This window comes from Chrysoperla carnea, chromosome 3, assembly GCF_905475395.1.
Source record: "Chrysoperla carnea chromosome 3, inChrCarn1.1, whole genome shotgun sequence".
Taxonomy (NCBI): domain Eukaryota; kingdom Metazoa; phylum Arthropoda; class Insecta; order Neuroptera; family Chrysopidae; genus Chrysoperla; species Chrysoperla carnea.
This window is the reverse complement of record NC_058339.1, coordinates 60,631,492-60,651,327: the sequence shown is the minus strand read 5'-3', so window position 1 is coordinate 60,651,327 and position 19,836 is coordinate 60,631,492. Positions and strand designations below refer to the sequence as shown.

General features: G+C 27.5%; 1 protein-coding gene across 1 annotated transcript in view; it reads right to left on the bottom strand.

The window, feature by feature from the left end:
* Window positions 1-19,836, bottom strand: part of LOC123296151 (homeobox protein unc-4-like) — a 132,782-nt gene that overhangs the window by 4,714 nt on the left and 108,232 nt on the right. Inside the window, exon 2 of the mRNA XM_044877613.1 lies at window positions 18,073-18,290. Within this exon, the coding sequence (XP_044733548.1) occupies window positions 18,073-18,290 (218 nt within the window). The remainder of the gene's footprint in view (window positions 1-18,072; window positions 18,291-19,836) is intronic.

Here is a 19,836-nt window from a genome sequence, read left to right as displayed (position 1 = left end):
CAATTGGGCCTTTGGTTTGTAGACCCATCTTGTAAATCGTTAGAGATAGAACAAAAGTTTAAATCCTTATAAAAAATAAACAACTTTTGTTTGAAACATTTTTTCATAGTCATCATTGTTTACCCGTTAGGATGCAAAGTTAGAAACATCATATGGTATGCATACACATATTGTTTATATTTATACGTCACATATATTGCGTATGTGTTTGTTTGTCACAGCACATACTATATCCACTGAGGAAGTGCGAAAAAAGATACTCTTATTAGTTTGTGTGTAAGAGTGACTATCTTTATTTATTTACATGACGTAAAAAACAAACGATTGTGTAATCAACACTGTCTATACATGATATTTCAACAATTAACTCAGTCAATTGTTTGTTTTCACTTGTTTATTTCAAATCTGTGTTATTTTAACAAATGTTATTAATTCTAAATAACGTAGGTGTTATAATTAAAATGTATATTTAACAAGGAAAAAAAAAGGTGAAAAATCGCGGAACATATGTACTGGTCATCATTGGGAGTTGTACCCATGATAGTCGCGCCGCGTCGTTATAGGTACTCGACTCAGACCTTGTACACATAAAATATTTTATATGTATTCATTTGAATGTTACTATAACATAGGTAGATATAACATACATACTACCTATGTTATATATGTTGGAATATGATTTAGCTTATAATTACTTGATATGCATATAAATTGATATTCTAGCATGTTTATACTAATATTTTAAAATAATATATTGCTTAATACAATCGTTTGCGAACACGATTTGACACCTGGTTTTTTAAATATATCAATTAAATTGTACGAACATTAGGTATATTATTATTTAAAACATGAACAAGAAAAAAACTGGATTAAGTATCTTGAATTGAATAATGTATATGTGTATAGGGTGTCTCAAAATTAACCAACCCTTTTTAGTGGTAAAGTGTTGAAACTGATAAAAAAAGACAACAAGACAGCTGACAGTTCAAGGTTTTTAAAAATCTAAAGTCACACGAAAAAACATTGCGTTACAAGTAAGATACTAAAAATTTTGTTAGTTTGGCAGATACAGCTCGTAATTTTCGTGCAAACGATGATAGGAATAGTAATTTAACTGCAACAAATGTGGGAAGGTGAATTTCAAAATATCAGAGAAAAAAGATCATGCTTTTACACCGTTAGATTTTTTACTTTGAGATTTGTTAAAGACAAGCTTATATAAACAATTTTCTGATAGCCTACGACTTGACGGTAAAAAATGGCAGCACTATTGACAAAATTGAGCGACATTTATGTAAAATGATTAAGAAAAAACTGGAATGTCAGTTAATCCTAGACTGTCTATTTTATGAAGTAATAAAAAATGTACAATTTTTATTTTAATATTTTTGTTTTCTATCAAAATTACTTGGTGTATTAAATTTAGGACATCTTTTATATAGGGTCTACCGGGAATAAATGCGGGAAACTTGAAAAACGTAGGTTTTGAATAATTTTAAGGAAAAAATGCCTCTACCACTGTACTTAAACTTCTTCAATGATTAAGGAGGTATGGGCCATGTTAAACATAAGTCTCTACACGGTAAGAGATGCATGGCGTTGATTACGATGCTGGCATGGTATATGCCTTTATTTACAATACATTATGGCATTAATTACAATACTATGACGTTAAAGTATAGTTATGTAAATTACACCATAGTGTTTTGTAAATAGCGCTATATAAAATACCATCATTACAAGAAACGCCACGCATTTCTTACTCTAGCAAGTCGTGACTGATATAAAATGATCTAGATGATGTTCAGAGACGTTTAACGAAACGTTTTCAATTATTAGAAGACTAAAAATGTGCTATGCAGCAGATTTTGAGTAAATTTGATTCTAGGAAAAACATTGTTAAAATTGATCAATAATAAAAACCGGCGATTAATTCAAAATAAAGTTTACTTAGGAGGTATACGTTATTCAATTTGCATATTTATGCATGACACCCTATATATATTTAATTATTCCAATCTTTTTAATATTATATTAGTTATAGATTTGTTCATGTGAAATGATACTTAAACAAGCCGATCAAATATGACTTTTATGACTCACATCATTAACTTCTCAGTTAATAAAAGTTAAACTTTAAAACCGTTTATATCTTTGAATATTTTAGACTAACAAAAATATCACACAGATAATAAATTGTAATAAACTTTTAATTTTCTAAAGCTTTGCAAAGCGTAGGTCAATTTTTTGTATAATAAATACTTATTTCGACTACAATTTAATCATCAACATGAATTAGCTAATCGTAACAGCTTTATTACTCTTAACTTGGTTACAAATTCACCGATCCCAGAAAAAAAAGTTATTAATGTACATTGAACGTTTCAGTTTATGATAGCCCAATTGGAATTTGTTTTCGATAAATTTTTTTCAATAATATATTTATTATTATTTGTGCAAAACTGTATATATATAGAATTTTATTTTATTAAAAGATTTCATATTGTGTTTCTCGTAAAAACAATCTGATAAGTAAACGATTCGACTACGATAAAATAAACGTTGTATATTACAAAACCTTATAAAATGGTGTCAAAAACCTCATTATTGAAAGTTATTGTTGTATATAAGTATAAAATAATAAATAATAAATTTATCGATGCTGTCCGTGTCATGAAAGTCTTGTTAAGAAATATTAGAAATATTTCATACTTATTGTTTTTTTATACCTACAATTTTAACTTGTAGTCTATGGATCGTAAAATTGTCTAAGATTAATACAAAATAAGTCTTCGTTTTTATAAATTCCAATTTTTCTTCAACTACAACAGGGTTGTTTAATACCATGTAAATAGGAGACATTTCGTCCAAAAAGATGATACCACTAAATGGGAGAATTACTTTATCTAAAAAAATATTGTAACTGAAATGCTTGAAATGTGACAACATAACATAATATAAGAGTAATATTTTATTACAATAAGCTATTTTAAATTATAGATATGTAAAAAAACTTTTATATTATGTACTGATGATACCTCTATTTAAGTGGTAACATTTTATTGAGCAACCCTGTATATACATAGTGTTCTAGTTTGTTCCTACGAAAACGTTTCCATATTATTTGTTTCTGTGTCGAACTTTTAAGGGTTCCATATGCTCAAGTCTTAAACTCCTTTTCAAAAGCACAGTTTCGGCCATACAAATATTCAAAAATTTGTTGGTGTTGCTCCATTTTTGGTTTACAAAAATCAATTCCGGTGGAAATAATATATGGTACATACTTTTTTCTATAAACTTTCTTATACGAAACCAATGCTATTAAAAATTTAGAGTCCAATCATTTATAATAATTTCTAGTGCATTTTGCGCTTTTATTTGGAACCAGTCAAAAATTTATTTAGGCCTACTTTAAGGTAATCTAACAACACTGAGCAATATTGAGAAAGCCAACTGCCAAATACTCTGACAAATTTTAAATTTAAATTAAAACTTTTTTTTAAAAATATTTTCTTTTTTCTCCCGAACTAAAAAAAGGGTGTAAGTAAGTTTGACCGCTATGTGTGAGTGTGCCTGTCTGCCTGTCTGTCTGTGGTATCGTAGAGCCTAAACGGACGAATTGACAGTTCATCAGTTTTCGAAAAAATATTTTCTGCAAAATGTATTAATAATTTTATACATTATTTTCTTACTCATTTTTCGAAAAAATGTTTCGGACAAAAGTGGTTGAGATTTTGTGTACTTTGGACTAGTATTAAAAACCATTTAGAATAATTTATTGACAAATTAATATCTTAAATATTTCATTTGTAAAAGAAAACTTTATATAAAGTGAATTTCTGTTTTTAAATTGAATAAAATGAAATTAAAAATTTAATAATATAGCCTCATACAGTATACATTATACAATATGATTGCTCTTATCTGCATAATTGGTTTTTTGTTTAGAAAAAATAATTGCTTCCCGTCTAACCAATAAATGATTGCGTGAATGATTTATTAATTAATCATTCCAAAAAAGAAATTTAATTTTGTGTTTATACTATAAAAAAAAAAATTGTGATATATTAATAAATTTATCGGCGTTTGAATGTAGCCGCAATAATAATAAATATAATGTTGTGATCACAAGAGTTGCGTGTATTTAATGAATTTTATTTTAGAGGGTGGATTTTATTTTTTTTTATGATATGATGAAGTTATTATTACTGTTTTGACATATAAGGCTCTAGTAGTCTGTCATGTTCCCGCAATCACCGCATTAGTGTGTGGAGTTTGACCTGTGTACGTCACACGGACTATATTTTATTTAATACAGAATGTTTTAGATTTTTTTCAGGAATAGAACATTTTTTTTTTTTTAAATATATATAATTTTCATATAACATCATCTGTCTAGCCAAGCAGTCTAAGGCCAAATCGACTTTAACCGTTTGCCTCTTTGGCCTTGGGTTGCGGATTCGAATCCAGGCAGCGGCAGTGCAAACAATTATTATTCAATGTCGTCGCTTGGATAAGAACGAAGTAACCGACTCCACCCATATTATAAATTTAATTGTATACAGATGTAGTTTAATAAATTACAAAAAAATGATGTGGGTGGCCTCTGTTATGGAAGTATATCGATTATAGAATTTGAAATCAATATCTGAAATTAATATTATTATTTCAATATTTTTCAACATTAAACGGGCAAGGAAGGCGACTTAGAGTTCCGATTGGCGAAAAAAAAGCTAGTTCAAACGTTCCAAAATATGACTTACCCAATATATTAAGAAGGAAGCCAAAAGAGCTGAACGAGGGTGGAAAATTTACCTACAAAATTTTCCGTTTAGGTTTAAGGAGCAAAAAAGTATATGTAAATCTATATTGCTGGTTCAAAAACTTCATGCTGGCCCAAAATCCTCTCAAAAATTTGCGTACGGAGTCTCTGTTGCTGACATTAATAGTACTTGAATTTTTGTGTTATTTTTCGCTATATAATTGAAAGAGAAAAGTGCAAAAATTAGATTTAAAAGATTCTAATTTGCAACAGCTATCATTGAATAAATGGTGGAAGCGCAGTTAAATTAAATAGTATATTGATTTGCAATATGTTGTATGCAATTATTTGCACCTCCACCAAATCTTTTTATAGAAAGACTTTTTAATGTTGAAAATTAGAAATTCAATACTGTATTTTAAAATAACGCTATAAGCGGGCAAATACGGATCAGTGGTTTTTTACAATAAAAGAATTTATATGCGTAAGTTAACGAAATGATTTCCTTTAAATTGTTGTGAAAGAACGACGAAATAATAATTTACAGTTTTCATATTTTGAGCATGACGCTGAACGTAATTTCGATAATTTCGTTGTTTTGCATCCAGGCTCGATCTCGAAGCCCTCATCAGAGAAGGATATATAAACCTCCGAAATTGAAATGTTTATGGGATAGTTTTTCTCGAAATGGTTACATGGGCCGATAGGTAGAGATGCTATCCTACACCTACAAATGTCATCTACCTATATTCACTCTTTGAAGCGATTACGCAAAGATTTTCTCGTGCATTTCTTGGACCACATGCCCAAGGTAAAAATTAACGTAGCAATAATTCTGGAACATTGTGTATTGTGTTTGAATATTATTTAAATTACTATTTTACATTTTGTGTTAACATATAACCCTATATAATAGATAGGATACTACATGTAGCCAAGGTACGTATTATTTTTATATTTACATAAATACGGAAAATATGTGAAAATAACTCTCTGACACATATACAGATATTATAAAGAATATAACGAAAATTGTTAATTGCAGTTTTTTCCGAAAAAAAATCTAAATCAAGATTGAAATATTCGAATTTAATTTCTTCTACTTTGAATAAATGATTAACATAAACATATATTTCGGAAATAGGTTTTATATTTATTAATATTCATTTTACTTTTTAGAAATTATAGTGTTATAAGAATCCACCATAAACAGTACAAGTTTTCGTAATTCAATTTTGGTTTTTACGATTCCGAAATATGATCGCAAAGAAATTAATTTGGAAAAGATTGATATCATAATATAGTTGTATCTTTAATGTAATGAAATACTTTTTAAATTGGCAAGTTGGGGATGATTGAATATTAATAATAATATCTGTTTTCTTACAAAAATATGTCATCTTTAGTGCTGCATTTACAACTATTGTGGCCCGTAGGCAAATTTTTAGTGATTTTTAACTTATCAAAAATAACTTAAACAAAAGTTGTAGATTTTGATGAGGGGCATCATGTTCTTCACATTATCACATTAGATTGGACCTAGTTCTTCGAGTTTCTTTAATAGCCAATTTATATTCTAAATGGTAAGATACAGAATAACACTTTAAATTATTAAGTTGATCCTCATAAAAACTAAGAATTTTTCGGAAAACGGTAGCTATAGAAGGACATACGATTTAAGAAATATGAACCTGGTTTCTATATAAACCTGGTTTCCACACGTGGTCCGTTTCACCAAATTTAGTTTTTAATGTGAAAATAAAAGCTAAATTATGTTTTTGCGAAGCCATAGGCTGCCTCAATGTAAATGTGGTACTGGTCATCTTTAGCTTGTGTATCTTCATTTAGTATTTTTGGCTTGTATATAGAGGTATTTCACATATAGAGAAATTCAAACAAAATTTTTTTAATTACAATATTTACCTACACCTTTAAATTGTAAATTTCATCAAAATACATTAATTAAAGTTGACCAACAGTTTTTCCATAACATAGTCATCAACACACACATACAAAACACAATATAAATGAAGACATTATAATCGTATCGAGCGAGCGCATGCTTAGAACTTTTTATGTTTATTAAATAAAAATTAAAATGTAAATTGTTAAATCATAATAATTAATCAACACATAAAACCTACACGCTCTTAATTGTATTTTTATGATCAAAAGAAACCCACTCTCTCAAAGTGTAATTATTAATTCATTTCACATAAATATAAAAAAAAATGTAATAATAAAATTGATATGAAGATAAGGTAGACGAAAAAAAAAGTATACCTAACATATGAAAAATAAATTCCTTAAAAATTATTATGGAATACCCTAATAGTAAAATAATAATATTAAACTATATTTTATTGGAAATTCGACTATAAATTTAAATACCTATAATGTTTACTATAATTAAGTATTTTATATGTATTATGAGTTATGAAAATCAATATTTAAATTATTTACAGTGAAAGCCGTTTATAAACTCATATATTCTAAAATATGGTAAAAAAAAACCATGCACCTTAACTTTTTGCAACATTTTCTCTCATTACAGATATATATGGCAGAGCGGTGATTTTCCTGATAGAGAGTAAGGGGGAAAGAAAATGATTAAAAATTGAAAAATGTTTCTTCTTCTTGCCAAATAAGTTCCCTGACGATTGCACAAATGTTCTGTTCTTGCTTTCTCGGCTGATATCAATCAAACCATGTAAACCTTTTTCAGGTGTTTGGGACGAGGGAGATGAAGGTAAATGTCTGCCAGCAGTATTTAACGTTTCTGCAATTGTTAGGAAGCTTATTTCTTAAGCGGAAGCAATTTTTCTCAATTTTTACTCAAAAATGTATTTCTACTTTACCCTCTTTCTCGAAAATGGCTGCTCTGCCATATATATGCCCTATAAGAGAAAATGATAAACATCGATTCAGGAGCTTATTTACCACGAGGCAGAAAGTAAGGTTTTTTTGAATTTTTTACGTGGCGTATTAGAGAATAATATAAAATGGAGATAAATAACATGTTTGCGTAGAGATTACATATATTGGTAAGAAGACAGAACTTTGTGAGGGAAGTTTCTAGGTAATCTAAAAACAAGGACGATAATGTAAGAGCTGTGCTTTTTAAGTTTAAGTTGTATACGCGAGTTATTTATTATAGTTATATAGTTAAACATGAAACCTTAAATCAACTTACAATTTTGAAATGAGAAAAGAAAAGCTTTTACTCTGACCATAATTGTAACTATGGTCCCAAATGATGTCGTCAAATTTCAAATTCCTTTATACTTTTAGATGGTTTCAAGGACGCACGTTATATTTGACTGAAACTATAATATTATAGGTAAGGTAACAAAGATTGAGAGAGTTTTAAATTACATAATTATACCTTCTTTATTGTAAAACTATTAATTTTTTCACTAAGATAAAGGTAGTTCGTGTTTACATAATAAATGTTAATGATTTTTTAAGTACCTAAGGAATAATAGATATTACAAGAAAATGATTACTATAGCTAATAAAAAATTTTTTATGTATTTGTTCAGTTTATACCGTATTGTGAACGAATTTTATTATATATTCGATAAACTTAAATAAAATTCTAAGTAACAAAATTATATTCTTTAATTTTTCTTGTAAATATGGTAAAGTATCTCAGATACAATGTTTCTTGATTCATTTTTTAGTCTCTCAACGGATATACTTAAGAGATAGAGATAGAAACAGTAAAGACAAAGTTCAGTTACCAGCAAGCAAGCAACATAGAAAGAGATTGTCTATGTGTATGTGTTTCGAGGAAAGTAGTAATTAAAAGTATATCGGTGTCTATCGATAGCTGCTAAATATTTAAATTTACAAAAATACATAGTTTATAGAAAATTAGTGCTATAAGAAGAGACTTATTTTGTGTTAAGTTTTGAAAAATGGCTTAAATTAACCCATAAATAATTCACAATATTAAGGTTTGAAAAAATTTAATAAAAAATAACACCAAAACATTGACAGAATAAATAATTCAGAATAGACTGACTGTCCAAGAAGCCACGTATATCGATGGATGGTGAAAATATACGTACAAATATCAGGATCTAAAATGTTTTGAAACTTGGTGAACTTCTGAAATTTCCGAGATTTGCTTAATGAGAGTTGGGATTATCGGTAAGCCCAAGCTTACGAATCGAATTTTTTGTTTCTAATTTCAATTTGAATACATTCAATAAGTAGTTTGTTATTTTCCTTCGATGGTTTTACTCATATTTCATATGATAGTTAGAGAAAGAAAATTGATTTCTTAAATTTTTTTTATTTATATTTTAGCCATTTTAGCCAATCTTATATAACCGATAAAAAAATCAGCAATGCTTTTGATCGCAAAAATGCAAGTGGTTAGTTTACAATGGGATTCTTTGTTAGTTTACCTAATCGTAAAAAAAACAATCACTCGGAGAAGAACGTGAATTTTTCAAATTATATTATTCATGCCAACAGCTAAAGGTTATAGTGCAATTTTACTAGCAAAAAAAATATTTCAAGCGGTATTTAAGCAAAATACAGACTGAAAAACGAGCAAATAATTTATTTAATTTCATTTACAGTATTTAAAAAAAAATATTAACTGTTTTGTAATTGTATAAGGGATTAAATTATTGTAAATACAATAAAAACTGGTTGTTTTACAATAGCGTGAAAAAAATAAAACGTATCTTTGAACGCACGAAGGTACGTTTAAATAATATATTTATATTCATTTTTTTATATTCTTCTAACAAGTTAGGTACTAGTATTATTATTGTACAAGTTATTAACACCTTATTTTCAATCGTCATAAAATTCTTTTTTATTTGAAAAGAACTGTTGAACATTTCAATATATTTTTTTAATATTTTTATTTGCTACGAATGCATTTTGAAGAATTTTCATTTAAAATTATATATGAACGGTTAATTTACCAGATATTGTTGGTAAGTAGGGTTCAAGAGCTAGTTATCAGTGTTAGCTCTCAGAAAGGAATCTCAAGTTCATCGTGTTACCTTGCACAAAGCTTCATAAATCTCTCTTAAACGCTTTGAAGCGTTTCCGATGAGTTCATCGATAATGTCTTCCAGTGATTTGAGAGTCTCTCTTTGATCGCAATACCTTTGACATTATTCAATAAAATGCATTTTCGTAAATTTTAAAAAAGCCCGAGTTCTATCATTAACGTTTACAAGTTTATATGGCTTACATCACTATAAGCGATTTTTACACTAGAATCCTTGAGAGCCATAAATGTTTCTATCGGAGTTACATTTTTTGAAAACAGATTAGTAAAGTTAATATCCATAAAACTTTCGAGCTATAATAATGAAATCGAAAATTCACTTTAGATTCCATAAAAAAATTTGTCTTAATAAGATGTTATTTTGAATAAATTCATTCGACTAGGTAGACAACATGTTAAATTATAAAATAGCGCAACAGTTACGTTAGCTAAGCGAATTACCACCAAGATTGAAAAAGTAACAAATTTTTCTTAAAATCGAATATTGCATTTTTAATTTTTCAAGATTTTTTATTTCGAAAACTAAGCGTCTAGAGAAAAAAAGAGTGCTTTTTTGCTTAAAACTGAAATACAAAAATATTCTTTCTTTTGAAATTATTCAAAATTTTGTACTCTGCACACCCCTTCACCCCTTGTTTATCGGTCGATTTTTCTCATTAACGAACATGACCTTTCAAATACCAAAATCCTTATTGATAACAAATTTTATTCAAATGGGACTAAAATTGCGACCGCTAGAGAGTTAACAGACACATAAACGTATATATATGTATAAACATATACATATATAATATAGGTATATCAATTTTAATGATTGTCATCTTCGACATCTATTAGGCAGGATCGATGCAAATTTCAAGAAATTTTTTTCAAAATTCCATCATCAGTACAAAAGTAATATCTCCATTTTCTTCGGCAATTAGCTAATAAAATAAAAGATCAAGGAATTCAGGTTATTGAGGTTTAACTGAATTCAAATAAATAAATAAATCCATTTTCAATTATATTTACAAAAACTTAAAATGTAATAAATAATGTCAAATATGAAATAAAATACAATAAATATTTTTGGTAACCTTAATCATGACTTAATATGGCCGAAAGTGAGAAAGTATTCGATTTTTTTTCTATTTTAATTATAGTACCTACTTATTTAAATTTTTGTTAGTGAATTCCTTAAAATTAATTATATGATCTTATTGACATTACAATGAATTTTTTTTTATCATATTATTTAATCGCCTGCATTTAATATCTAGATCATTAGTTTAAGGCTCGATTTTAATTTGTTTATATTAATTTGGACATGCTTTTAATTAGATTTGTTTATATTAATTTACTAAAAACATTTTTTGTAATAACATTGATAAATATCGATATTAATAATAAATCTTAAAGGGGAAAGAATAAGGAGGAGATTAAATTCGAGAGTGGTGGCCAAGAAGGTTTTTTTCAGCAACAGTCCAAGAATTTGTTTCAATCATCAATGACTATCGCTTGTAAAATATGAATGATTCAAAACAACATTTATAAATTTGAAAAATAAAACTGATAATTAGATTTAATAATTAAATTTTTATATACAATAAACCAGTTTAATTAGCATATTTTAATAATATTTTAATTTGTAATTGATTGATTTAAATTTAAATATTTTGATTTTTTTGTTTCTTGCAAGTCATTTTGATTTATTTATTATCAATTATTAATTTAAATTATTAATAAAATTGATGATTTATGATTCTTTAAGTATAGTTTTTTGATGCTGACAATTATTAATATTTGAATATTTACAGCGAAGGTTTCAACTCCGATTGCATTAAATATTAATCGAAGCTAAGTACTTCGCTCCAAATATTATTTTTAGGAAAGTGGACGCAGTTAAATTTCATGAAGATTAAGGATATGTTAGTTTTTTAATGATAGAATTACAGTTACCATAAATTTCAAAAATTTGTAGATTACGAGAAAATTTTACCTAAATGTTGAGAAAAACGTATTTTAACCTTAAAAGGATATTATAATCCAAAAGTGTTAAGAATTTTAATCCCTTAACTACAATTCATACACGTCTTATATCTATTTCAAAATGGGGAAAAATAGAGAAAAACTATAACTAAAATTCGTAGGGGGACTAAATTTATAATTCAAATTTTTCTTGATAACTTATCTTTCTCAAAAATAATATTAAGGTATCATGTTTGGGAATATTACACACTGGTAAACAATGTGCCATGAGATGTCTATAATGAAATTTACATTTATTGAGCACAAGGTTTCAACTAAAACCATGCAAAGTCTGTTTTTATAAGGCGAATATAGAAAAGATTTAGAAAAATTGAATTTTTCCATTTATATAGGTATCTATTTATTATACCTACTATACTGCAAATAAATGCATCAGAAATTTTTTTCACTTTTCTGTGTTTTATTTTCTTAACAGGAACCAGAAATTTGCCATGAATTTTTAAGAAATTGAAAACAATCGAGTTTTATTTTAAATTCCGCTTTCACGGATCATTTGAATTTTGAAATAAATATATTATTAAACAATATTATTGAGTTTTTCCCATCAAATTATTAAATTTGACCTGATTTTGTCAATAGAAATGTGTAGTAATCTATAATTTAATTCCAAAATTATGATTATTTTTAACAGTTAAAATTGTGTTATTTATGAATTATACTCTTTTTTTGATACATGCGCAGCTGCGCTTCAAGCATCATATTGATCACCGTATCACATAAATTAAAATTAAAAAAAAAAAAACCGGTGTGAAAAAGTACAAATTGACTTCCATGTACAGACTGGAAGGTCAGCTCTTCTTCCAAATTAAAACCAAAATATTTTAGCCAAGCATCGTTCATCAAGCAATTTGAGCCTTGCTTTGACCACAAATTTATTTATATAAATTTTTGGCAAAGAAGGAACCAAATCAAGAATTATTAGCCTAACAATTTGTCCAATACTTTAAGTAAAAAGAATAAAAAAAACAGGTACACTTTGTGTCACAAAAATCGCTCGAATTTAGATAGAGTATATATACAAAAATGTGCGTTTTTTGTGACACTAAGTATACACGAGCAATTGAACCAAAGTCTCTTTGATTGATGCCTTAGAAACGCCCTACCAACTGAGCGATTGATGCTCTACGTATCCCGTGCAATTTTTTCAACTAAACGATTTTTTATTTGTGTATGATAATCCACACTAGTTTATTTATTTATTCGCTCCGAGCGTGAATTTCGTTTCCATGACAACGATACACTACTTTAATTATAGAATTAATGGATGCATATATAATTGTGTGGATTGCATTGAAAACTTACATTTAAAATTTAATATTCTTGTTTCACAAATTTAAATAAATAATTACGATAATTAACATTTGAAAAATAATATTTGTACAATTTGATTTCTTATTTTCACAATTTTTAATGCATTAAGTTTAATTAATTAGTGTTTTTCAATCATTTTAATTTGACAGTTTCTATATCATTAACATGTAAATAATTGCAAATTAGTCATAACAGCCCACTTTATCTCCAAAATTTTTCACTTAAAGCGCTGGCATCGATTTTATTATCCCTACCATGACTACGCACACAACGAATATATAGCACAGCATATGTACCTAGAGCGAGTATAGCCCACTTAATAAGGCGGTTAGCATTAATCTGCGCATATTTTTTCCAATTCCCTTTACTTAAAATTGACTCGACAAGTTTATAGTTTACGCCATTGCATCATAAAATATCAACTATAATCGTAAATCAACTTTGATGGATACATTTATATACAGCTTGGAAAAGATATTGGTCACTTAAAATCAAAAGTCTTACAAAGCTGTATCCTAAAACTTAAACTTATGGGTGCCAAACATGGGCTTTAACTCAAACCAACGAAAAAAAATTATCTAGCACCCAAAATAAAATACAAAGATCCTTGTTAAGTGTACAGAAGACAAGAAGAAAAAAACAAAATAACTGGCAAATTAAAAACAAAACGGGTTGAGAAGGTCATAAAGAAATAATATAAAGTTCAAATGGGCTGGCCATTTCATAAGAACAGTTGAAAGCAAGAGGAGAAAAAACTAACAGAATGGACAGGAAAAGAAACCAGGGAAGGCAAAAGAAAAGGTGGGTAGACAAAATAAGAAAGATATGTGGTAGCTTTGGACAAGAGATGCGAAAAGAAAACCAAATGGAGAAAAATGGTTGAAAAAATCTAAGAACGATAATATGGATAAACCAAATGAAAATTATATGATTAAGCTACGATTATTGTTTGATTATCTGATAGCTCAGTATCACGATTTGATATAGCTTATATATGGAAGTAAGTAAAAAAAAATGAACGAATATTGTTCATAATTATAGCTAACATAAAATGACAGATGTTATTTATATACCTCTACAATAAAAAAAGCATTCAAAATAACACCAAGATAATTGTTAATGAAATATTAATCTGAAATAATTAGATTTAATATAGATATAAAATATAAAATACAATCTTATGAACTTAACTACCTTAACTCTTTCTTACCTACCATTACTACTCTTACAAATCCATACATATCTATACTTTTATTTTAAAAGAAACTCAACGTGAACCAATCAAGACAAAGGATACATATTTAAACAATAATATAATAATATAAATGACTATTGGTTGGTGATTTTTTTACACCTTTCTCTACGAAGTTGTAACGTGTGTATGAGAGTATGAGTGTTGTTACCCAGCGGCAGATCACGGAAATACTATAAATTACATTTCAATTGCCTATCAAATATCTTTATAATTTCAGAGGAATTTTTTTTTATTTAAGTCATAATTTAGTTTATTTATTTATTTTTTTTTATTTTGAAAAAAAATAATATATATGTAATAATAACTTAATTAACTAAACACTTCTTCTTTATGTTGTTTTAAAAAGGAGAATTAAAAACAAATAAAAATTTTTCAGTCAAATTTAAAGAATATGAACGGTTTCATACCAAACCAGCCCAATTAGGATGTTTATTACTATTAAAATTTTAACGACATTTGTGCTTAGTATATATTATAATAAATTATAGTTTAAAAAACTAAAAAAAAACATGCTTTATTGCATTAAAAAGTGGATAATAATTTTAATGTAAAATTCAAACCGTGGGGTGGTCCCTACATTCAATCATTCTCTAAATTAACTGATTTGACAGATATCGAGCACATCACGCTTTGAATTTCACATTAAAATTAAAATTATTATCGAATTTTCAGATTTTTTTTTACTAAAATTGATTTTAGTCTCGCTGAGTTAAATATTGTGTACTCTGAGTAACAAAATATGATTTAAAAAAAACTGACATGTATGTGTTTCGATTTGGCGAGTATCATTTGCACTTCACCACCACCAATATCGTTTAGCCTGATGATCCTGATCAAGACACTAGGAAGATTTTTTCAAATTAGTATTTTGTCATCGGATTTTGATATATGTGGTAATTTTCAAGATCGTCGGACAGAAGAAGGTCCATATTAAGTTGTAAGATTTTATTACATTGTTGGTTAGTTACAAGCGAAGATACTATAAGCGTATAAAAATCGTGAGCAAGACATGCTTTGTATAATAAGGTGCTTTTTATTGAAACATGAAATATCTACATATAATGGCTGGAAAGGCGCTTTGACATTATCTAAATTCACATAAGATGTTTAGTCCTCTAATTCAATTTAAAAGGGCCGTAGAGGTGCGAAAAGTCTTAAAAACTGCAAAAAAAGATTAGTGTGGAATATTTGACATCCTATAAATTATTTCCTTGGTATTTCCTTAGTTTTCATGCAAATTTTTAACTAATTTACTCAATTTGGAAAGCCGAAAGATTTACAAATTTTAAAATCCACGAAAAAACATTATATTTCAACTTAAAAAGGGAGAAAGGAGATTAGAAATTGACATCTCTCAAAGCAATTTCCTTGAGACTAATTCCAACCTACTTGCCGATTTCGAGAGATAATAATTTACTCGGTTTATTAGTCAATATTGTAATAAATTAGCTGGATCATACTTCTGTAAGGATTGATTTATCGAGCGAAGACCGAAGTTGCTTGCTAATTTATAAATATAAGCTTCCCGTCCCTTCTTATAATAATAAAAATACTAAATTATGATTTAAGTTTGAATTAAAATTAAAATTTCATGTTGATTCAAATAAATTTGCTTATTTCTTGCAAGTTAGATAGATGGACTATTTTTTTTATAAAAAGAAGTGTCAATTAAATTCGCGTTAATAATGACCAATCGCTGTTTATTTTCCTATTTATTTGAGGAGATTATGGAATCTTTTATTATCTTCCAAAATAAATAATTCATTTAATAATAAGTTTAAAAATATTTCAACAGTAGTTTATTATAAAACATAAAACAACATCAGATTGAATTATAATATTTCCCCTTTTTTTCCTTCTTCTAATATTTTAGATAAAAATAATGTTCGACTCGACTCTATATTATAGATATGAATAACTGATTACGAAACAATAAAAATATATAACATATTTAAAGGCAATAAAGAAGAATATGTTGTAAATATTATTGTAGAGTTAGGTATATAGTGTTGAAGAGATGAACGAACGAACATATATGTATGTACTAGAAAAGTAACCAACTTTATGAAAGCTACATATGTGAAGTCAATATCTGATTCGAGTCCCATGGGTGATTGTTCTGTTTAACCCTGATTCGCCATATGTGCCACAATTCTACGTAGATATACATGCATGTAGTATATGTATATTATATAAACACTGCTGACTGTTCAGATATTTATCACAACTTTGATTCAGTCAAATAGGGTGTTCAGGTGGTCAATGGGGCGCTAGAGATATTGTAAGGGTTTCAGCACTGTTATTATATATACAAATCTATTTGATTTTGATTATTTTTGTTCTTTTTTTGCGTGTTATTATTTCTTTGTATCCGATTATCGGTTAGTTTTTATAAATAAAATTCAGAAAATTTTACTGTAAAAAATTAAGATAAGTAAGAGCGCCATTTGTACCTTATTTTCAACTTTGATGATGATTTTTTTAACTTCATGAATGTAGACGAAAAATTAAAATTCAATTTTCCGATATTTGCCTTAGTTTTCGAAATATCGAAAGCTTAATAATTAAACAAAATTTTCAATTTTCGATATTTTGAAAATTACTCCAGATATCGACAAATTTTATTTTTATTTTTCGTATTATATTGTCAAGTTATATCATAATTGAATTGAAATATATATTTTTTTAATCGTTTTCCCATAAGACCAATGTAAAATGTGCCTACTTTAAAAGTCATTTATTTATTTTAATAATCGGGTAAACCACCCCCCCCCCCCCCCAATTTTTCATAATTGATTTAGACTTAATCTAAATTCATATATAAAAAAAGCCTTTTATCCAAAATGACCCTGGAACTCGTACAAGTATTCCTCTGATCTAGCAGCGGTCACTTTTTTCTACTATGGCTCGCTAAAACCGCATTAAAATTTGTTAAATTGACCTTAACATTTTTTATATATAAAAAAAATAGAATCACAAAATTGTACATACAAAGAAATAGAATCGAAGAATGTCAAAACTATTTGATTATTATAAATCATTAGTGAAAATTATATTTAAAATGAGACCACATTTTTTAAAATTGATTAAGGGAGATATGGAACCCGTACAAAAACACCGTTAGAGAAATAATATAGGGAGATTTATTAATACGTACCCTAACAGTGTCAATCTGTAAAATAGAAAAATTCATTTTGACAATAAAAAAAACGAATATCGATTTTAGTTTTCCAGGAAGTGAGTATAAATTGGTTATTATGGTATATTGTTTTTTGGGTTGTTGGAATATTACTAAATCTATTTTCTGATCCTTTTGCCTGTAAAGCTTATATTAGAAAACAACTTTAAGGTTTTAAAAAGCGTGTATTTTTTATGGTTTTTGAAGTTTAAGCATATGCTCTTATCAAACAAATACTTATGTAAATCTATTCCCGGTAAAAACTAAATTTACTATCCCGGCAATTTCTAGTCTTGTTCGCTTCGGTTTACAATTCCCATTTAATTCCCTGACTTTTTATACTCTTAAAAATTATAAGAAAATACTACAAAAATGTAAATGACCATTATTTCTCACTTTTTACAGTGGTGCACGAATCCCACTGAGTGGCCCACGTTCCCTACTCAGTTTACTTTCTTCTGCAGCTTTCAAAATGAATAATATATAAAAATACATACCGCAACTCTGCTTTCTTTAAGATCTAATCTCATGGCCAATGCTTCTCTCATAAATACATCTGGATAATGTGATGCTAGAAATGCTCTTTCTAATTCTTCTAATTGCCAACTATTAAAATTTGTTCGAGATCGCCTTCGTTTACCGCCGCAACCACTGTCTGCATCGTCATTACCTCCACCACTTCCGCTACCATCACCGCTGCCACCATTACTACCACCTGAAAAATAAAGCATAAGTTTTAAAAATAATGACCAATTGTAATTTTTTTTTAAGCTTAAACGGTTGCCATAGGGTGGGGTAAAAATCTCATCTATTTTCCCAAATTACTTTTTACTATCTTAAAGTACATAAAAAGAATTTAGGAAAATTAATTGTGTTTTTAAGCAAATTTCATTGTGTTTTTAAATTCGGATAAGTAAATCGTCTATCACGCTTTTCCTGTCATAGTGGTTTATCAATACAATATTGAAGCACTGAAAGAGCGGATCTGAAAAAAAGTGCAAGAATATGACATGTGGTGAATTACTTCAATTCTTAAAAGATTGATTACGCCTAGATTAACTTCATCTTATTGGAGTTAAAACTTGAAAGGAATAAAGATACATTCACGAAATTTACTGAACTTACTTAAAACACACTTAATTTAGTAACTACTTAATATTTTTAAATTTATTTTTTGAAAAATGAAATAAAATTTCTTGTTAATGCATTTTCAAAATCGTACACTGTATGCTCCTAAAAGCGAGTCCATTTACCAAGTATGATTTTATTATTGGCACATAAACTGTATGGGAGCCTTTTCTGTTTAGAGAGTATTTTCCAAATACAATCATTATCCTACATTGGAGGAAGTTCCATTTTCTCATTATATTGAAAAGGATTTTTATAATGATCAAAATTAATTTGTTTTTCTGGATGATGAACTTAGAAAATTAAAGATTGTAAACTTTGATGAACAATATTACAATTATACTGATCGATGATTATTATTCTGTTACATATATAATATTGTAGTTGCATAATGTATTGAAGTTATAGAAATTCCCTGGTGGTTTTAAACCCCATTGGTTATACACTACAGAAATATGAATGGTTATATATTACATATGTACTACATAATATTTATGACCAATGAGGCAGACTAAGATTATAAATCAAATGATATTTATCAATTCTTTTTATTTTCATACAAAATATAATAAGCGAATGACACTTGTTATTAAAATTATAAACCAAAATCTGTTTATGATTTTTATACAACAGAAGAGCAACCAACCCTCATTCATTGTTACTACTCACAACCTGTTATAATTATTGTGAATTATAACCCTATATAATAATAATAATAAATAGACTTTTATCGAAATTTTAATCGATATTAATAATCTTAGATTAATTTTGTGGGTGCAATCCTTTTGTATTTAGTTTGGATCAGATATTATTGTCATAATTAAAATAAAGTAATTTGGGGTTAGTCAGGGACAAAATGTTTTTTCAAGAAAAATTTTTCCAGGGTACATAGAAAAAGTAAATTAAATTTTACTTATGTCATAAAAAGTATGTAAATTTTTTTACTTTATTTTTCACACTCAATAACAAAAATTAGCTATACTTGCCGTTTCTCAGGAAATGAGGTAAATAAAAAGAAATTTCCGCATTTGGGAAAATAGTCTGAGAAACTCGTTTGAACATCAATATCACTTGAGTCTACATTTTTTTATTAGAATATGAATTGGCAGGCTCAGATAGTTAATCAAATTACA